Here is an 18427-nt window from a genome sequence, read left to right as displayed (position 1 = left end):
GTGACTATTAATTTACGATGAGAAAAAAAAACAAGAAATTACTGAAGCCTTGGAGATTCGGGTCCCTTTCTTCTGTCTACCCAAATTGCTTGCCTAAAAATGCTTCTAGATGGCAGCTCGGCGTCCTGACTCCGCCCAGAGCGCCCTACGACTCGCGGCACCCCCGGGATAAAGCTGGAGAGGCGCCCGAGGCTCCTCTGCAGAGCGGCTCGCTTAGCCGCAGCGAACCAGGGAAGCGAGGGGCTGGTGGACAGAAGGTCCTACGGTTTGGGTTGGGTGGATCGGAGTGGGAGGCAGGGCGCCGAGGGCGGTCACACGTCCCGCCACTCCGAAGTCCTGTAGGCTCGGCCGCTGAGCCGCCCCCTTGCTCCTTGAGGGGCTGGCTGCACTGGTTGGGAGGTGAGGGGTGCAGCGACCGCGTGGGGCGCCCTGCGTGGATCCTGGGAGAAAAAGTTCCTGCTTATCACCGGGACCGGAAGGCAGCCACAGAGACCATGCCTTTCCTCACTCTCAGCATAAAACTTAACCTCAAAACAACCATGTCTTTGGCATTTTGGATTTCGAAATAACATCACCAGAGCAGATGTCCAAGAAAAAACACCAGCCAGCGCAATAGCCACAGATCAGTAAAGTTTTATTTTTTAATGAGAAAGGGCTTGCAAAGTTCGTTCCTGTTGAAATAAAAGAATTAACTTCTGCAAAACAAGTACCCATTAGCAGGAAGCCCAAGGCGCGGAGCTCCGTCCTCGAAGCTGCAGGTGGCGCGGGCGCGGGCTGGCGCTCCTGAGGGCTCCGGGCGCGGGTTGGACGACCCTGGGGACTCCGGGCCCGGGGCGAGCGGCGCGGAGTCCAGTTGAAGCACCCGAGGGGGGCGCGGCGCGGGGTCGGGAACGCGCAGCGCGGGGGCGCGCTGGAAGGGTGGGCGCGCGGCGAGGAGCAGGGGTGGGGTGCCTGAGGGGGCTCAGGGCGCTGCGGGGAGCGCGGGGCTGGCGGGCGCGCGGGGGCGGCGGGCGCGCGGGGGCGGCGGGCGCGGCGGGCGCGGCGCTGCCAATCGCAGACAAAGGCCGCCCCAGTGAATCATGTGGTGTCGGGGAGGAAGTGCGGCTTGTTTTCTTTCCTCCAGTCGCCGGGCTTCGGCGGAGCGAGATGCGCGGAGACCTTCGCGGGGGCGGCGGCGGCGGCGGCGGCGGCGGCAATCGCCGCCGCGAGCCCCGATGAGGCCCGAGCGCCCCCGGCCGCGCTCAAGCGTCCCCGGCCCGATGGAGGTCCCTCCGTGGGGCCCTCTGCGCAACGACTCGCTGCAGCCCACGCTGACCCCGGCCGTGCCCCCCTACGTGAAGCTCGGTCTCACCATCGTCTACACCGTGTTCTACTCTCTGCTTTTCGTGTTCATCTACGTCCAGCTCTGGCTGGTGCTACGCTACCGGCACAAGCGGCTCAGCTACCAGAGCGTCTTCCTCTTCCTCTGCCTCTTCTGGGCCTCCCTGCGGACTGTCCTCTTCTCCTTCTACTTCAAAGACTTCGTGGCGGCCAACGCGCTCAGCCCCTTCGTCTTCTGGCTACTCTACTGCTTCCCCGTGTGCCTTCAGTTCTTCACCCTGACGCTGATGAACTTGTATTTCACGCAGGTGAGTCGCGGAAGCAGCCCCGGCGGTCAGGAGGTACCTGGAGGGCGCTCACCTGGCCGTGGGCCCCAACACAGCGCCGATGCGGGGGCGATGGCCTCCGCGGGTGCCGGTATCACAGCCCCAGGGCCGAGAGTGTGGGGAAGAGGCACTGGTCTGGGCTCACTGCAGGCCTTTCTCTCAGGTGACCCCCTCCCTTCCATTCCTAAAAGAGGCAGAGGAATAGTACAGGAGTGCTGGGGGTCCCCGCCAGTCTGCGCTTAGCACCATACCATGCAATCGGAAGTGGGCCTCCCAGCGCGGGGGCCTGCGGCATCTGTGCGCGCGCCAGAATTGGTGCTGATGGGAGGTGTGCGTTGCCAGGGAGGCTTGTACTCTAGAATTTCCCCTTCGTACTCTCGTTCCAAAGCATCAGACCCACAGCCTGGCAAGGGCATCTGCACATTGGCCTCCAGATTTGGGCCAGACCGCTCACTTTTTTGACTGATGGCTGAGTGGGACTGTCCTGCTTCGGATGAGATGTTTTGAATCTGCTGCCTAGGAACCCTGCTGAACTAAGACTTTCTAACTCATTTCATTGGATTGTTAAACGGAAATCTGGGGTAACACCCGGCCCCCAAGCTGCTGCGGCAGGAGGTCAGGCTTGCTGTCTGAGCTCATCCCAGAGGCCCCAGGAAAAAGCCATGAAGGTTTACTGGAACTCTTTTACAGGCAGGCGTTCATTTTATGATGCACGTTGTTAATAAGCTAATAGGAGCTCGTTCAAGTTGCCTTGGTCCCCATGACCACTGACTTAAAGAAAGCACACTAACTGTAAAGTACTTGCAAATGCTGTATAAAGTGCTGTGTCAAGGTTTAACAACACAGTGCGGCTACCATTGTCATTTATTTCCATTAGCTTCCCAAGCTCGAAAATGTCCATTTCACCAGGATTGTGCCCAAGGGAAAGGCATTAATCCCATCACCTGGGGAGGGTAATGTAAGAGCTGTCACGTGGGGAGGCGCCTCGAGCAAACAAGCATTCCATTCCTTTTAACAGTGTCTCTTTCTCTAAAGAAAATGTCAGTGATTGGAAAAAGGAAGACAAGAATATGTAGAAACGGATTGCCCTGGTATAGTGGGAGTTCCTGGCTGAAAATGTATCAGCATATTTTGCAGTCCACGAGTAATGCATATTGTCTGTCCAAATACTAGTTTTAAGACTGAAAACCAGGTCAAGCAGTCAGCTACATTGCAGATACTCCAGGTTTTTAATTGGATCAAAAGGGGTGGTCCCAACAAGACAGAGAGAGCAGGTCAGGTAGGTTGATGTTACTTCCAGAACTGTGACAGTGGTCACACAGTTTATTGAAATTTTAATTTGTGTGTCTCTTTTTGAGAAAAAACAGGGAAATGTAGGGCACTGCTATAGCTGCTATAGTTCTCTGCTAATCACATGCAAATCTGCACTCAGCTGGATTAAGGGCAGGGCTGTACATTTTCTGCACCATCTGCTGGTTGGCAAGTAAATGCTGAGTGAGGGAGAGTGACCAGGCAGCCAGGGTCACTCAAGCCCGAAGGCTGCAAGCCACGGCTGACTTTCCATCTCCTGCGTCTTTTTCTCCCTCTATCTCCAGGGTGGCTAGCAGGACAAGGTGGTACCTAAGAGCTGCCATCTCAGACCCTGGCAGAGCAAAGCCATTCCCTGGCTTCCTGATAAATACTCTGAGACGTGGCTGTGTCTACATCATAGGATCAACTTCACCCTTTGACTCCCAGCTGCTTACCACTCTCTTCCTCTCCCCTCCCACACACCTGCTCTAAGACAAGGTTCCTAACCATTTAAGAACTTTAAGAATTACTTTAAGTTTTTCTTTTTTTTTTCTTTTCACTAATTCTTTTTACTGCTATCTGGGCCTCATCTCAGAGCAAGTAAATCTGATTTTGGAAGGAATGTGGCAGCAGCTAACAATTAAGAAGTGTGTACTATGTGCCAGGCACAGTTCTCAGTGGTTTGTCTTATTTATTCTTCAGAAGATGCCTCTGAAAAAAACACCCATAGTGTCCATTTTATAGAGGAAGGTCAGAGAGGTTAAATGTCTTGCTCAAGGCCACATGGTCAGTACAGAGAGAAGCTAGGAGTCACATCCCCATCTGTGACACCTGTGTGTAAGGCTTACCTTTCTGGCCCAGCATTTGAAACTTTATAGTGAGAAAACATACCCTACTCCAAATGTCACACCTTATGCTTCAGACGCTGAACACCAAGTGGGGAAATACAAAGTTTACAAATGCCACAGTTATGTAGTAACTTCAGGGAATTAAGGGAGTGTATATTTAATTTTCAGGAGACTTGAGCTGGACCTGAGTCCTCAGAGAAGGAAGTGGGTTTGCGCCAGCTCCTGAGGCCGAGGGGCTGGGTGCAAAGGAGGAAAGGGCAGCAGTGAGGGAGCATGGGGCAGAAGTCTGGAGTTGGGAATGAACTGGAAGGGGGTTCCAGACAGAGAAAGCTTTTTTATTGGTGTCATGTCCTTTATGCCTGGCCTAGCACCTGGGGCTTACTTACCCATCTCTGGTAAGCCTCTCTGATAGGAGGGTATTATGACTCTCTCCTTTGAGACTCAGAGAGGTGAGGAAGCTTGCCCACACTGCTCGGCCCCCTGTGTGGCACCTCTGAGCCGGGTGTGGAGTGACCCTGCCCCTGCAGTTGGAGTGCCACTGGCCAGTCCCTCCAGGGTTTGGAGTGGAAGGAAGTATCCTGTTAGCCTCTTCCCCTCCATCTTTGCAATCTGGGTCTGGCCTGGGAGGGGGCAGGGTTGTCTCATGTGATTCTCTGCTTGTCCACCTCCCAGTCTTGCTCTTTCTCTGGCTCTGCCACATGGCTGTGTCTACATCATAGGATAAACTTCATCCTGGCTCCCTCTGCCCAATCCCTCCTTCAGGTGGGACCACACAGGTGACGGGCTGGCACCCACCAATTGTTTCCTTCTATGCCTCTACCTGCCCCTCTTCATTCTCTGCTGCCTAGAGGCCTTGCCACCTACAGAAATCTGTGAAGGTGGGGAGGTAGCTAGTGGTAGCTACTGGTCCTGCTAACTTTTAGCAGCCTGTGTGTGGTGTATGTACGGCTCACCCAAAATGTTTGCAGCTCTTGTTGGAACACAGAGTACTGAGTACCTGTTGTTTCCATTTCTGGGCTCTAGGACCATTTCTGGGGAACAGCAGACTCCCAGTCAGCTCCCTGCTGCTGAGGACATGCTAGAACCAAGTCCGGAACCCAGGCCTTTCTTGCAGCACCTGTTCTTCTAGCACTGTGTTAGTTTGCCTTTTAAGTGGGGTTTTTGAGCAGGGCAGGACTCTGAGACCTAGGCACACAGGGGTCTCTGTGCATGAGGTGGTAAAGTGCTCTTCACCACCAGACTGTAGAGCAGAGGCTTAGAAGCAAAGGCTGCCAGCTTCCATGCCAGGGCAGCCCCTGGCAAGGCAGGTCTGTCTGCAGAGCCAGGGCAGAGGGTCAGGTGTGGCAGTGGGCTAGGGGACACCTGGGCAGCCGTGCTTCCTTCAGAAGCCATTCTCATTCAGAATTGTGAGTCTGGACCTTAGATTCATGGAGTTCTGAGTTTGGTTGAATGAAACAGGCTCAGCTTCTGGTTCAGCTTCTTGAGTCCTTTGACAAATCCCTGCCATTCTAGCAGGGCAGTTTGCGGAAGGAGAAAGGAGAAGTGAGCCCTGTCAGCGGGGGAAGAGTCAGTGTGATTGATGCATGCTGACGCAGGAGCCAGGACCGGGATCCCCCTCCGAGGACAGCTGGGAAGCTGCAGGGGTTATTTTAGGGCCTGGGGCTTGTGGCAGGGGCAGGGCCTCCTGGTGGGTGTTGGAGCTCATCTTGGGGAACTTGAAGGCCTGTGTATCTGGAGGCAGCCCCAGGGGTGGAAGGAGCAGGTCTTATGTGGGCAGAGCTGAGTTTGAATCTTGGCTTTGCCCCTAGTGGGGCTCCCGCGGCTAGTTACTGACCTTCCTGAGGCAGTACTGACATTCTTTGTCAGGAAAACGGCAGCTGTGGTGCTCAGCCCAGGCCCAAGCAGGTCAGGGGAGACTGTGCTGTGCCCCTTTGCTCCTCTTGGCCCTCATCTAAGGTGCCCTTCCTGCATCTCCCAGTGGCAGCAACTCAGGCTCTTGTTCAGACACCAAACCACAGTCATGAAGGTCCGGCTCCAGCACTGGCTCTGCCCTTTATCAACCCACTGTGTCATCAAAACGCCTTTTACCACCAATTTGTAATACTGTGTTTGTAAAATGGCAGTGACACTCAGCTTACCCTTAGGGACAGCATGGAAATCACCCTTCCTCACAACTGCAGCTCCTGATGTGAGGACTGAGGAAATTGGAGCAGCCCAGCCCTTCATCCTGCAGGTTAGAAAATTCTGGAGACTTGTCCACGGCTGCTAGCCAGGCATGCAGAGCCAGGACGATGCCTGGCGCCACCGAGCTGTGCTGGCTGCACACTCCACCCCCAACTCGAATGCATCATTTCCTTATGCCTGCTGATTGGGAAATAGGAGGCAGTCAGAAACCTAATCCAGGGACCCTCTGTCCACCCTGCCAGGAAAAGGCAGGTGGTGATTGTAGGAACCAGTGGGTCTTGATATGGCTCTTGGCAGCCAATGTAATCAAGAAATGTTTGCCACATACCTCTTGTGTGTCAGGCCCTAATCTAGGAGTCGTGAAGAGGGGTGATTATGAAGAAGTAAGAAGCTTAGGAACATAAAAGGCAAGTCTTTGCCAGTCTTTAAGTGCCTCATTTCAAAGCTGTCACATGGGCAGGGAATATGCTCAGCCTCACCTCTGGTGTACCCTGCCCATGGCCTGCTGGCCTCTGGCCCCAGCTCCTTCTGGCCATTCAGTGGGCTCACAGCCGCCAAGATGTGTGTGTGTAGGTGTGTGCCTGCTCAGTGGGTGTGCCCGTGTGTGCCTGTGTGTGTACCTGGTGGGTGCCTGTGTGAGTTCATGCCCACTCAGAACCCAAGAGAAGTTTCCTTATTTGCATTCAGTTTACCATCCATCCGTCACCAGCACCTCCTTGGAAGTAGCGTCCTAGTTTTACTTCTAAAAATTTCCCCGAAGAAGCAGCCTTTTAATTCTACAGCCCAGCTTCCTGGAATCTGTCCTCCAAGCGCTACTTCTCAGTTCTCTCTGCCCCACCATTGCTGCCTCTCTGCCTAGGGGTCCCACTTGCCAACTTAAGGCCACCCAGATTTCGCTGATGCCCTCAGCACTCTTAGGAACAGTTAGACCTTCACGGCATATCTGAATTCCGACCCCACTGGCCACGGAGTCTTGATTTCCCCACAGCAGAGGCTGAGCTGAGCATGGCCAGCCTTGCCTTTGGACAGTGAGCACAGACTTGCAGCTCCTGTCGCCATTGAGAGCCTGAGTCTGGGTCCCATACTCCCCACTACCTGCAGGGTTTTGCTGTCGTCATTCCCTGAGTCAGCAGGGACCAGCCGGGAGGCAGAGAGAGATCACTGTCTAAGCCCTGTGACATTACTCAGGTGGGTTACCCACAGCCATGTCCCACAGCAGATACTCCCCAGCACACCCCCCAGAGGGCGGTGATGTGTCCGTCATCGAGGCGTCGGTGCCTGGGAGCATGTCCTCCGGGAGCCACGGGACAGGCTGGCCAGAGAAGAGCACTGGTGGTATGGAAGGCTGCTCATCCTGAAACATCACCAGAAGATTCTTGGGTTTTTAAAAACAGCGTATCATCTGATCCTCGAGCTGCTCTTGTCCATTGGTCCCTGTGTGCCTTGCCATTCCAGCCAGAGGAGAGCAGCTGCTCCAGGGTGGGTGGTCTGCCTCGGCCCTGACTTTCTGGAAGGCCAGTTTTCTCAGGACAGTCTCAGCTCATCAAATAGTGCAGACGGTACCTGGCACAGAGGCATTCACAGAAGTCTGCAGAGGCTTGTAAATATTTTACTTTCTATTTGTCCTGTGGCTAAAGTTTAGAGTCTGTTAGCCTGTGAGGACAGATGAAGTCCAAGGGGTTTTACTCTACAGGTGGGATGATTTCCTCAAACTTATGTGTGGAGAGCTGTAAGAGAGGAAGTAGCCACGGGTGCTGCGTCACTGTTTTACGTCTTGTGAGCCACGTATGGTTTCTGTGGCATATGTATTTTTTAAAGATATCTTTTAAAAGATAAAAACTATTCTTAGCTTACAGGCTATACAAAAACAGGCTGCAGGCTGGACATGGTCCTCGGACAAGATTAGGACAAACCCAGGGCTTGTCACCAAGCCCCCACCCACCTTTATTCCATTATTTTTGCTGGGACAAGTTGGAAACAGGCTTTGGCTTCTTGTCTTGTGGTTAGAGTATCATTCCATCTGAATAAATCTTGCTGGTCACCTATACACAGGTGCCTGGAGACAGAGACAGCATGTTGGGGTCTTGTCTCTGAAGGGCCACACAGTATTCAGTCCGTGGGAAGGACTGACATAAATAGAAGTGGCAATGCCAGGAGCCACGGCCACCCTAGGAGGGAGCCTCTTCCCTGCCTGCTGGCCGGGCTACAGGGAGAGGCATGGACAGTCATTTTGTCCACAGCCCTCCCACCTTTTCATGGCAGACACACTTGCGAAGCTCTGCAGTCTCTAGTCCACAGGGTAGAAGCCCATGTGCATGATAGAATCAGCTCCCCGGGCTGCACCCCAGCTTCCAGACCTAAAAGCTGTCAGAAGTTGAGTTGCCCATCAGGCGATGTGATGGTCCAACGGCAGTGCATGACCAGTGGCAGACAGAGAAGTGGACAGAATGTGAGCAACACAGGCTCCCAACAGGCCAGGCCCCAGTCAGGACCAGACTTCTGTCCTGATGAGAAGGCACACATCTGTCCACACAGAGGCCTGGGACCTCCCAGGGTTCACACAATAATACAAATTTCAGTTGGAACCTGGAGACTCATGTCATTGATTCAAAAAGTGCATGTTTATAATTGAGGTCAAATTCACATACCATAAAATTAACCAACTTTATATGTGCAGTTTAGTGGCATTTAGTATATTCACACTGTTGGGCAACTGCCACCTCTACTCCAGACTTTTAGCTCCAGGACATTTTTATCACATCAAACCCATTAAGCAGTCACTCTTCCGGCCCCCTCCTCAGCCTGGAAACCACCAGTCTACTTTGTCTCTGAATTTACCTGATGTTTCACATCAAAGGAATCATACAGTAAGTGGCTTTTTGCATCTGGCTGCTCTCACTTAGCATAATATTTTTGAGCTTCATCCATGATGTGGTGTATATTACTACATCATCCTGTTTTGGGTAATTTTGTATTGAAAGCTTAGACTATAATTTGTTTCCCTCCCATCCATTAATGGATAGGTTGAGTCATCATGTGTTTTTGATTGCCTGCCATTCTGTGGATGCTGTATAGACTGGATTAGGGTCAAGCATGGTTCCCTCTTCCATGGAACTTAGCATAGACCCGGGAAAACAGAGTACATACATGGCATCTCCATTGTGCCATTAAAGCGCAGACACGTATTGCCCACAGGTCTGGAGGCTGGAGTCCAGGATCAGGTTGTCAGCACGGCCCACCTCTAGCCAGGGCCTTCTTCCTGGTGCACACAGCCAGCTTCTCCCTGTGCAGTCTTCATGTGGTAGAGAGCAGAGAGGGAGCTCTCTGGAGTCCTTTTACAAGCACTGATCCCATTCATGGGGCTCCACTCTCTTGACCTTCCTGATGTCACCACGTGTGGGGTTAGGGTTTCACCATGTGAATTAGGAGAGTGTGAACATGCAGTCCACAGCAAATGCTAGAGTGGCTCCAGCAAGGGCACGAGGTCCCAGGACACCTCAGAATTCTCACTTCTGAGGCAGAAAATTATTTGGGGAGGAGAGAAAATGGAGGAATTTTCACTGCAAACTTACTTTGTAGATTTTGTATAATTTGCCAGAGGATCGGGATCTGGGTAGCGCAGTAAGACAGGCCCTGTGGCTGCAGCAGCACAGAAGCCTTCCCTCAGGGTGGCCTCTGGGCCTGGCCGGCTGGTTCCCAGGCGAGCTTCCTGCACTGAGAACTTGTCCTCCCTGTCCTCTGAGTGACTCACATGCGGCCTTATTTGAGCCCTGTTGGAACAGTGATGGGCAGGGTCCTGCCTGGTCAACTATGGACTGTAATTGTGGCCGGAGCTGTTTGGAAACATAATCCTCATAATAGTAACTTGTTTGGCCACAGCCCTTCCACTCATGAGACTAAAGATGGAATCCTGCCAGGGAGGCTGGCCTGCCTTGTTAGTCTCCACCTGTCCATGAGAGGACACAGGCTTCCTGACACAGCCTCCGGGCAGCAGGACTAGGCTGGGACCATCTGCTGTCCCTCCCGTGACCTGCTGGGCCCAGCCGCTCAGCAGCAAGCTCAGTATCACTACCTGTGGCACTTCTAGCATGGAGTACACAGGCTGCTTTCTGGGAAGGCACTTCCTGAAAGTTTTAAAAGTACACAGCCCCTCAGTGAATGTTTGTACCAACCCTTTTATTGTACTGAAAGATGCTGAAGCCCAGGCAGGGAAAGGGTATTCATCAGGGGTGAGCAGAGCGGGTTCCTGGCGGTCTGGCCAGCTGCACCCCTACATCTGGATTCTCAGGTGACAGGATGATGAGGAAAAGCAGGGGAACTGAAGGCTGGGCTGGGTGTGCAGCCAGGTTGACCCTGGAGCCTTTGGGTGGAGGCGCGCTGTCCCAGGACCCTGCTCCGCACGACTGTGACTTGCTCAGTGTGGGACCCACAGCCCTCGGGGCTGCCTGCCCGGCATTGGTACTATTGGATGGAGTCACAGTTCAGTTTATGAAGACAGACAGGGAGGCTTTCATGAACTAATGAAGGGGTGGAGGAGGCAGAGAAACCTGGCTGGACTGGTGGGAACTGGACAGGGGAGGAGCCCTCCGGGAGGTGGAGGAAGCAGGTGCAGCCACCTTTCTCACGGGAGACCTCTTTGCCTCCGTCATTCACTGAGTAAATGAAGGCTGAGAGTAATGTGAGGCCCACTGTGGGGAGAGAGAGAGAGAGAGACACACACACACACACACGTGCGTGTGCCAGGTCACTGAGTAAATGAAGGCTGAGAGTAATGTGAGGCCCACTCTGTGGGGAGAGAGACACACACACACACGTGCGTGTGCCAGGTCAGCTGGACAGGACAGTACATGGAGCTCTCAGGAGGGCTGGAGAAGGCCCGGAGTACTTCCAGGGAATTCCACACCTTAAGGAAGTTCAGAGGACAGGCAGTATCATTGCTGGCTCCGAGATCACAGCTTGCCTAAGTGCTGGCATGCTGTGTCCTGAGGGCAGCAGGAGGCCAGGCAGTAAGCAGGTGTTGCTCCTTGAGCCCTGCACCTCTCAGGTGCAAAGGCAGGAGCTGACAGCCTGAAGACCAGACCCTGGAACCCAGACATCTCCCTGGGCCTCTCAACCCTGGTCAGCCTGGGACACAGAGCACACCCTGGCTTCAGGCTACTGCACCCAGAATTCTGTGACATGAACAGCATACTCCTTTTTCTTACATGGGGTCCTGTGGTTTTACAAACATGGACAATCTCTGCAAACACAGAGACATTCTCCTGGTCCTTGCTTTCTTAGAGCTGACTTGAGTGCCCTGAGGCTGCTGACTAATGACTTCCCCTGGGGAGCCCAGGGCCTTAGGGTTTGCAAATTTCCCCAACATACCAGGAAGTGGGCTGTGCAGAGGGACCACGCCAGCCAAGTGCGAATGTGTCAGTGATTCATGACCTTGTTCGGTCCCAAAGTTCCTTTTATGGTCAACGAGTCACTTGTGATCACAGTTTAGTAATTGTGCATCTAGATTCACAGTTTGAGAACATACACCTGGACTAATAGTAATGACAGTGGTTGCTGCAGAGGTGGCAGACACTTACCTGAACATTTACATAGTGTCTCTTTAGTGGCAGGCATTTGTCTAAGTGCTCTATGTGTATTAGTTCACCTAACTGCAAAAACTGATAAAGTGGGTACTATTCTTGGTCTCATTTTTACAGATGAAGTGCTAGAGGCACAGAGAGGTTGGGTAACTTTTCCAAAGGCACACAGCTGTTAATAGGTGGAACCAGGATGCAAGCCCAGGTGAGCCAGCTCCGGAGTCCACACTCTTAAATCACCTGTTCAATGTCTCTGTGGTGGAGATGGACACACAACTGTGGCCTGTATACAGTGGAGCACTATGCCTCTGTGAGGATGCATCAGTTAGAACTGTGTGTTTCAACATCTGTACATTACAAATGCATCATGATGGATGAATGAACAAGTTACAGAAGGGTATGGAAGGTGGTTCAAATAAAGTGAAAGACCAGGCAAGATGGTCCTATGTGCTGTTTGTGAATACATACATACATAAACAAAGTATAACCCTGCCTGGGTATAACAGCACCAAATTCAGACAGTGATTACCTTTGCAGGGAGGCAGGCTTTAGAACCTTTAGAACTTGCAGCGAGAGAGATGCTGGGGGCTTCCATGGTGTCTTTTTGTTTATTTAAGAAAACACCAGTGGAACAAATGTGGCAGTGGTGTAAGGGCTGACTGCACTGGGAGGTGGTATGTGAGTATTGGCTGTGGTGTTTCCTTGTGTGTAGGTGACTTATAATAAAGTTTAGACCTACTGTAAATTTGTAACATTTTCAAATGAATTTGTGTAGCTGTACTTAATAGCAGCGCATGTGTGAGAGACAGGAGATGGACTGGTTTCTTTGGACTTCACTCTGCGCTTTGTGTGCACAGAGTCAGACCTGCCCAGGGACTCCGAGGGTGTTCCAGGGACCCCAGCCCTCAGGCAGAGCCATGGCACCAGCAGGGGCTTTGGGGCTTGGAGCCAATGAAGGGTGGGAGGGCTGTGAAGTGTCCACTCTGCCTGCATATTTCTAAGGGGGCAACACTTCAGGGGGTGGTGGCCCAGAAGAGGAGGCTCAGGGACGCAGGTTGTGGTTGGGTGTCCCCCCACTAATGGTGACACAGAGCAATTCTGAATAAAGTGCAAGTCTGGAAGCATAGTGCTTCATTTAGTCATCACAGACACTGCCTCTGGGGACAGAAGAGGTTCCTTTTGTTTGGTGTCACTGAATGCACAAGGGACACTGTCATACCCACAAAGGATAGATGGGACATTTCTGCCAGAAGCGCTAACATGACATTAGGGAAAATGATTATAAGGCAGCAGATGCCAATTGGAGTTAGCAGGGGATAAACAGGCAGGCAGGAGCTCAGAGCGGGGGAGCAGAATGGGTGGGATGTGAAAGGCTGTAATTTATTGGGATGCAGAGGTCAGCAACAGCTGCTGGAGCCTTTCTGCTTCTGTCGAAGCCAGTGCGTCATCCACCCATCTCTGGGCCCCTCTGCGTTATCTGATGGTGGTGGGTCGGCTGGGGTGGCTAAGAGGGCAGGCAGCGCCCACGGTGGGGAGGTGAGGGCCAGGCAACCCTGTGGAGAGAGCTGGGTGGGAGGAGTGTGGGCACCACCCCCTCCCCAGCCCCTGGCCTGGCTGGGCATCCTGCTTTGCCTCATGCCCACCGGGACTGGATCTTAAAACAAGAAGGAGAGAGGCCAAGATTACTCACAGCGGCACCCCAAAACCTGAATTCTGTCTTGGGGAGGATCTAGCTTTCCTCTCGTTGGCATTAGTTCTAGGTAGGATTTTTCAAAGCCGTCGAGATGATGCCGAGACCCAAGGAGACCTGTGACAGGGGTGGTGCTTTACTTCCAGGATGTGCCAAATGGATGTGGCTGCTTCAGTCCTGGTCCCGTCTTCTTCAGCCTGTTGCCCTGCCCCATACCCCCATCCCTTCACCACCCTGGGGGCTCCTGAAAAGCCCTGGTGTTTTCCAGACTGTGTAGACTTCTTCGGGAGGGGATGGAAAGGAACCCGACCCCCTTTTGTTTCCTGCTCATCTCTCCCAAAGCCACCATCCTGCTTTAAGGTCCCCCTGGGCCAACAGCAGGCAGCCACCTCCTTCCCTCCCTCCCTCCCTCCCTCTTTCAGCCCCTGGCCTCTCCTTTCCCTCCTCAGCTGCCCTGGGACCCAGGCTCCTTCTCCCAGTCTCCCCAGCGAGGTCCTAGCTCCCTGGAGGAGCCTCTGCTTCATTTCACAGGTGAGTTTTTAAAGAGCAGCTTATGCTGTGGGATTGATGCACTCCGCCACCTCCTGCCTGTGTCCCATTCACCGGGCCCACTCCTCGGGCTGCGACAATCAGCGCCATCCGCCCAGCTACTCTGCCTTCCTGGTGGGCAGCGGGGTGTGGCCTGGATCCCCCAGCGTGCCCTGCCTGCCTCAGGCTCTGACCACCCCGGCCGCTCCCCCGCCTGGCCTGTTTGCTTTCCTTTTGCCCCTTCCTATGGATGATACACAATTCACAATCCATACAGTTGCCCTGTTAAAGTGCACGGTGTTCACGGAGCAACTATCAACACCATCCGTTCTGGGACACTTATACGGCCCAGAGAGAAACCCTGTCACCATTAGCAGTTGCTCCCCTTTTTTCCCCAAACCCAGGCAGCCGCTCATCTACGTTCTGTCTTCAGTTTACCTTTAAACATTTGCCTTGGTTTTCACCTTCTCACTCAACCCACAGTTACCACCACTGCCGCCTCTCTTAGAACACAGACCTGAGCTCTAACTGTGTGAACTACTGACTCCACTGTGCCCTCTTGCACACGGTCGCATGCCCTGGACCTGGCGTTAAGGTGCTGCTTCCTAGCCTGGCCTTTCTGCTGCTCACACTGCTGCCCCAGGGCTTCCAGGTGAAACTCAGTCTCCCTCGCCTGCTCATGCTCCCTTGTGCCTCCCCACACGTTGTTTTGTACCTCACCCATCCCCTCACATCACCTCACACCTCCTCCCAGTTGCCCACATTACCTCCCACCTCCCTATACCACCTCCCACCTGCCTTCATCACCTCTCCCCTGTCCGCACCACCTCATACTGCCTTACATCTCCCTACACCACTTCACACATGCCCACACCTCCTCACACCATCTCACACCACCTCATACCTCCCCACACCTGCCCACATCTCCTCATACCACTTCATACTTCTCCACACCTCTTCTCACCACCTCACACCTCCCCACACCTTCATCTTCCTCACACCACTGGCATATGTGTGTCTTGTTGTGAATTTCCCAAGATCAGGAACCAACTTTTCCTTATTTTCACAGTTCTTGAGCCTTAATTCAGTGCTCTGTGTCAGTTGACATGATGTGGGTGGACACCACTAATCTGAATGTGGGGATGATTACAATTTTTAGCAGGCCTCATTTGTTCCTTAGCTACTCATACTGTCTGCCTGCCTCCTCTCCAGTTTTGTGAGTCCAGTTTTGCGTTGGGCAGGCAGAGCTCACCCTGTCAGCAGCACTGTGAAACAGGAAAGAGTAATTAATCTTTGTCTGCCTCCCGCTCAGAAGCCATCTCCTCCTTCTAGCTGAGTTCCTGCGAGGCCAGTGGGAGCCAGCACAGACTGTAGGAGATGGGCAGCCTGATAAGAGGTCTGCAGCAGGCCAGAGAGCAGGAGTTACCCAGGAGGCTTAGCTCCAGCTCTGGGCACCAATCAGTCTTTAATGAAGTCTCTTGGAACTCAGAGTGGGGTGCAGTGGGGAGGAGAGTTTGGATTTATTTACTTATTTGAAAACATGGTCCAGACATTTACACACTTTAATTAATGATGCCAAAAACTACTGTAAATAAATATATATATGTGTACTGCAGTTTAAAATGCTAGGTATTGAAATACAGCTTTAAGGAGCTGCAGTTTAAAGATTAACTGGGCAGTTACAGGAGGAGTTCCGAAGCACAGCTCGGACAGGCCCAGTGGAATTCAAGACCTGTAATTGCCACAAATCACAGAGTCGATGGAGCTTTTACAGATCATGGTCAAGGCTTCTGTATGATTTTATGTGGTTATCACCTTTCCTTTCAGCTTAGAGATGAAATGATTTAATTAGTATCAGACAGTGCTTTTACCTGGTGATGGCATTTTCCCATGGACAAAGATCTGGACTTAATGATGAAAGGAATTCAAGTTTTGTGGGGTTTTCTCATCTTTTATCACACAAGTCACTCTATAGGGTGGGTCCATGGGTCTCTTTTAGGGTGGAATGCCTAACCCACGCACCCCTCATACTTGGAGCACTATTTGATTGCTGTCCATGTTTATAGGGGTGAAGGCTGAGCATCATTTTAAAGTTGCTGTTGCTTCTTGTTTGTGTGTGGTATTATTATTATTCTCATTATTACTAAGGCTGCAGTGAACATTCCATGCATACGTAGCGCCATAGGCAGTGTTTCCAAACTCTGTTCCCTGGAACACTTACTAGGAAGACCTTAAGTGGCTAAGTAGGTTTGAAAAACTCCTGCCTAACATATGTTTCTCTTGAAGATTTACAATAGGTGTCAGGCTTTTAAAGTCGCTGGCAGTTTCTGCAGGAAAAAACAGTTTAGCAGCAGTTTCTAAATTTGTTTGATTACATGGCACTTATTCTAATATCATTTACTAATTTCCCAATTCTGTGAGAACTCCTGGAGTATCCCTGCCTCAGAATAAATTCTTACAAGTGGAACTGTTGGGACAAAGCTTATTATTGTTTATTAGGCTCAAATGCTGGACCAAATACTTGATGGTCATGAGTGGGAACCCTGTCCAGGAAGGGTGCTCTGGGCCCAAGCTGGTCTTAGAGGCTGTCCCACACCTGACTCTGTTCAGTCCACCACCATTGAATGTGGGCTGATGGAGCTGCAGGGGCCAGGGGCTGTGGGAGGTAAAGAAATGTCTCCTGTCTTATTTATAAAGGAGGATGGTGCGTAGGTGGGTGTTCTTGCAGTGGGGACCGTTGCTGCCTTTGCAGCTCTTGGCTAGGAATATTGTTCTCTGGGTCTCAGGCCCCAAAGACCCAGTACTGGCCGCGTGGTGGGAGTCAGTTGGGGACCTTATCAGCCTTGGCTTGATTTGGATCCACCTGTACTCTGTTGCATGCCCAGCAACTCATGTGCAGAATCAGGTGGTATATGGCCAAGGAGCAGAGAAGAGCCAATATGCCCACCATGAGGTCTTGCACATCAGCTGAGCCCAGAACCCTCCTGGTTTGCATCTCCTCTGTTGCTTCCTCTGTCTGAAGCCTACATGTCTGGTAGGGGTACAGGCCTGTTGAAGGCAGGACTAGTCATATTTTTCATTCCTGGTAGCACTTTGCACAGATCTGAGTCCATAGGACCGGGCCACCTGGTTGTGCTCCAGCTGGAGACGCCATCCCACAGAGTGCCCCATGGGTGGTGCCGGGGAGCCCTGCACTGGGCCCTGGTGTGTAAGAGCAAACCGAGTGACCTGGACTGAAGGTACTTGCTGCTGAGTAAGGGCCCTGAAGTGTGGCAAAGTATTAAAACAAGATTCGTATATCTCTTGACAAGGTAAAATGCCTTAAAAAATACTGTAGTTTCTTCTCACTTTAACATCTGTGAAGAATTCTGTTATTAAAAGGAAGCTCCCCAAGAATTGCTTAACCTGAGAGCATTTTTCTCAGAGCACTCTTTAAGTGTCGCATGAATGGGTGTTATATTTTGTAACAGAACCTGGAGTCAATGTAATCCATTCCTATTCCTAAGAGAGGTTGTTTTGTAACATTTCTCCTATGGGCTGTGGAGAAATAACCAGAGTGATGTGACTTGCCTAAAATCCCATGGAGGTTGTCAGATAAAGCTAAACTCAGGACTGCTTTAAAGTAAGGCACTGTACTCAGGCCATCTTTGTGTTTTTACCAGATATTTGAATTTACTTATGATGTTCAACCCCTAATTCCTACCTCCTTCCAAAAAGGATTTAGAACAGAGACAAAACCCATAGCAGAAACAATTCTGCTGTAAGTTCAGAATACTCACCTGTGAAGCTCTGAAAGTGTGTTTTTAAAAAAGAGAGGTGGGCCAACAGACACATGAAAAGATGCTCCACATCACTTGTCATCAGAGGAATGAAAATTAAAACCACAATGAGATATCACCTCACACCAGTAAGGATGGCTGCCATCCAAAAGACAAACAACAACAAATGTTGGCGAGGCTGTGGAGAAAGGGGAACCCTCCTACACTGCTGGTGGGAATGTAAATTAGTTCAACCATTGTGGAAAGCAGTATGGAGGTTCCTCAAAATGCTCAAAATAGAAATACCATTTGACCCGGGAATTCCACTTCTAGGAATTTACCCTAAGAATGCAGCACTCCAGTTTGAAAAAGACAGATGCACCCCTATGTTTATCGCAGCACTATTTACAATAGCCAAGAATTGGAAGCAACCTAAATGCCCATCAGTAGATGAATGGATAAAGAAGATGTGGTACATATACACAATGGAATATTACTCAGCCATAAGAAAAAAACAGATCCTACCATTTGCAACAACATGGATGGAGCTAGAGGGTATTATGCTCAGTGAAATAAGCCAGGCAGAGAAAGACAAGTACCAAATGATTTCACTTATATGTGGAGTATAAGAAAAAAGGAAAACTGAAAGAACAAAACAGTAGCAGAATCACAGAACCCAAGAATGGACTAACAGTTACCAAAGGGAAAGGGACTGGGGAGGATGGGTAGGAAGGGAGGGATAAGGGCAGAGAAAAAGAAAGAGGGCATTATGATTAGCATGTATAGTGTGGCGGGGGGGGGCAGTGGTGCATGGGAGGGCTGTGCAACACAGAGAACACAAGTAGTGATTTTACAGCATCTTACTACGTTGATGGACAGTGACTGTGAAGGGGTAGGTGGAGGGGAC

The 18427-nt window shown here is 51.6% G+C and overlaps 1 protein-coding gene across 4 annotated transcripts in view; it reads left to right on the top strand.

Moving 5' to 3' along the window:
- Positions 1–1051: 1051 nt before the first annotated feature.
- Positions 1052–18427, top strand: part of GPR137B (G protein-coupled receptor 137B) — a 74059-nt gene continuing 56683 nt past the window's right edge. Inside the window, exon 1 of one of the 4 annotated variants that reach the window (XM_037007311.2) lies at positions 1052–1628. In XM_037007311.2, the coding sequence (XP_036863206.2) occupies positions 1080–1628 (549 nt within the window). In that variant the 5' untranslated portion in view covers positions 1052–1079. The remainder of the gene's footprint in view (positions 1629–18427) is intronic. The other 3 variants (XM_073241260.1, XM_017676189.3, XM_017676190.3) reach the window with 3 other exon arrangements.

Source organism: Manis javanica, chromosome 7 (genome assembly GCF_040802235.1).
Source record: "Manis javanica isolate MJ-LG chromosome 7, MJ_LKY, whole genome shotgun sequence".
NCBI classification, from domain to species: domain Eukaryota; kingdom Metazoa; phylum Chordata; class Mammalia; order Pholidota; family Manidae; genus Manis; species Manis javanica.
Note: the sequence above shows the minus strand (reverse complement) of the source record. Positions and strands in the feature narration are given on the sequence as shown.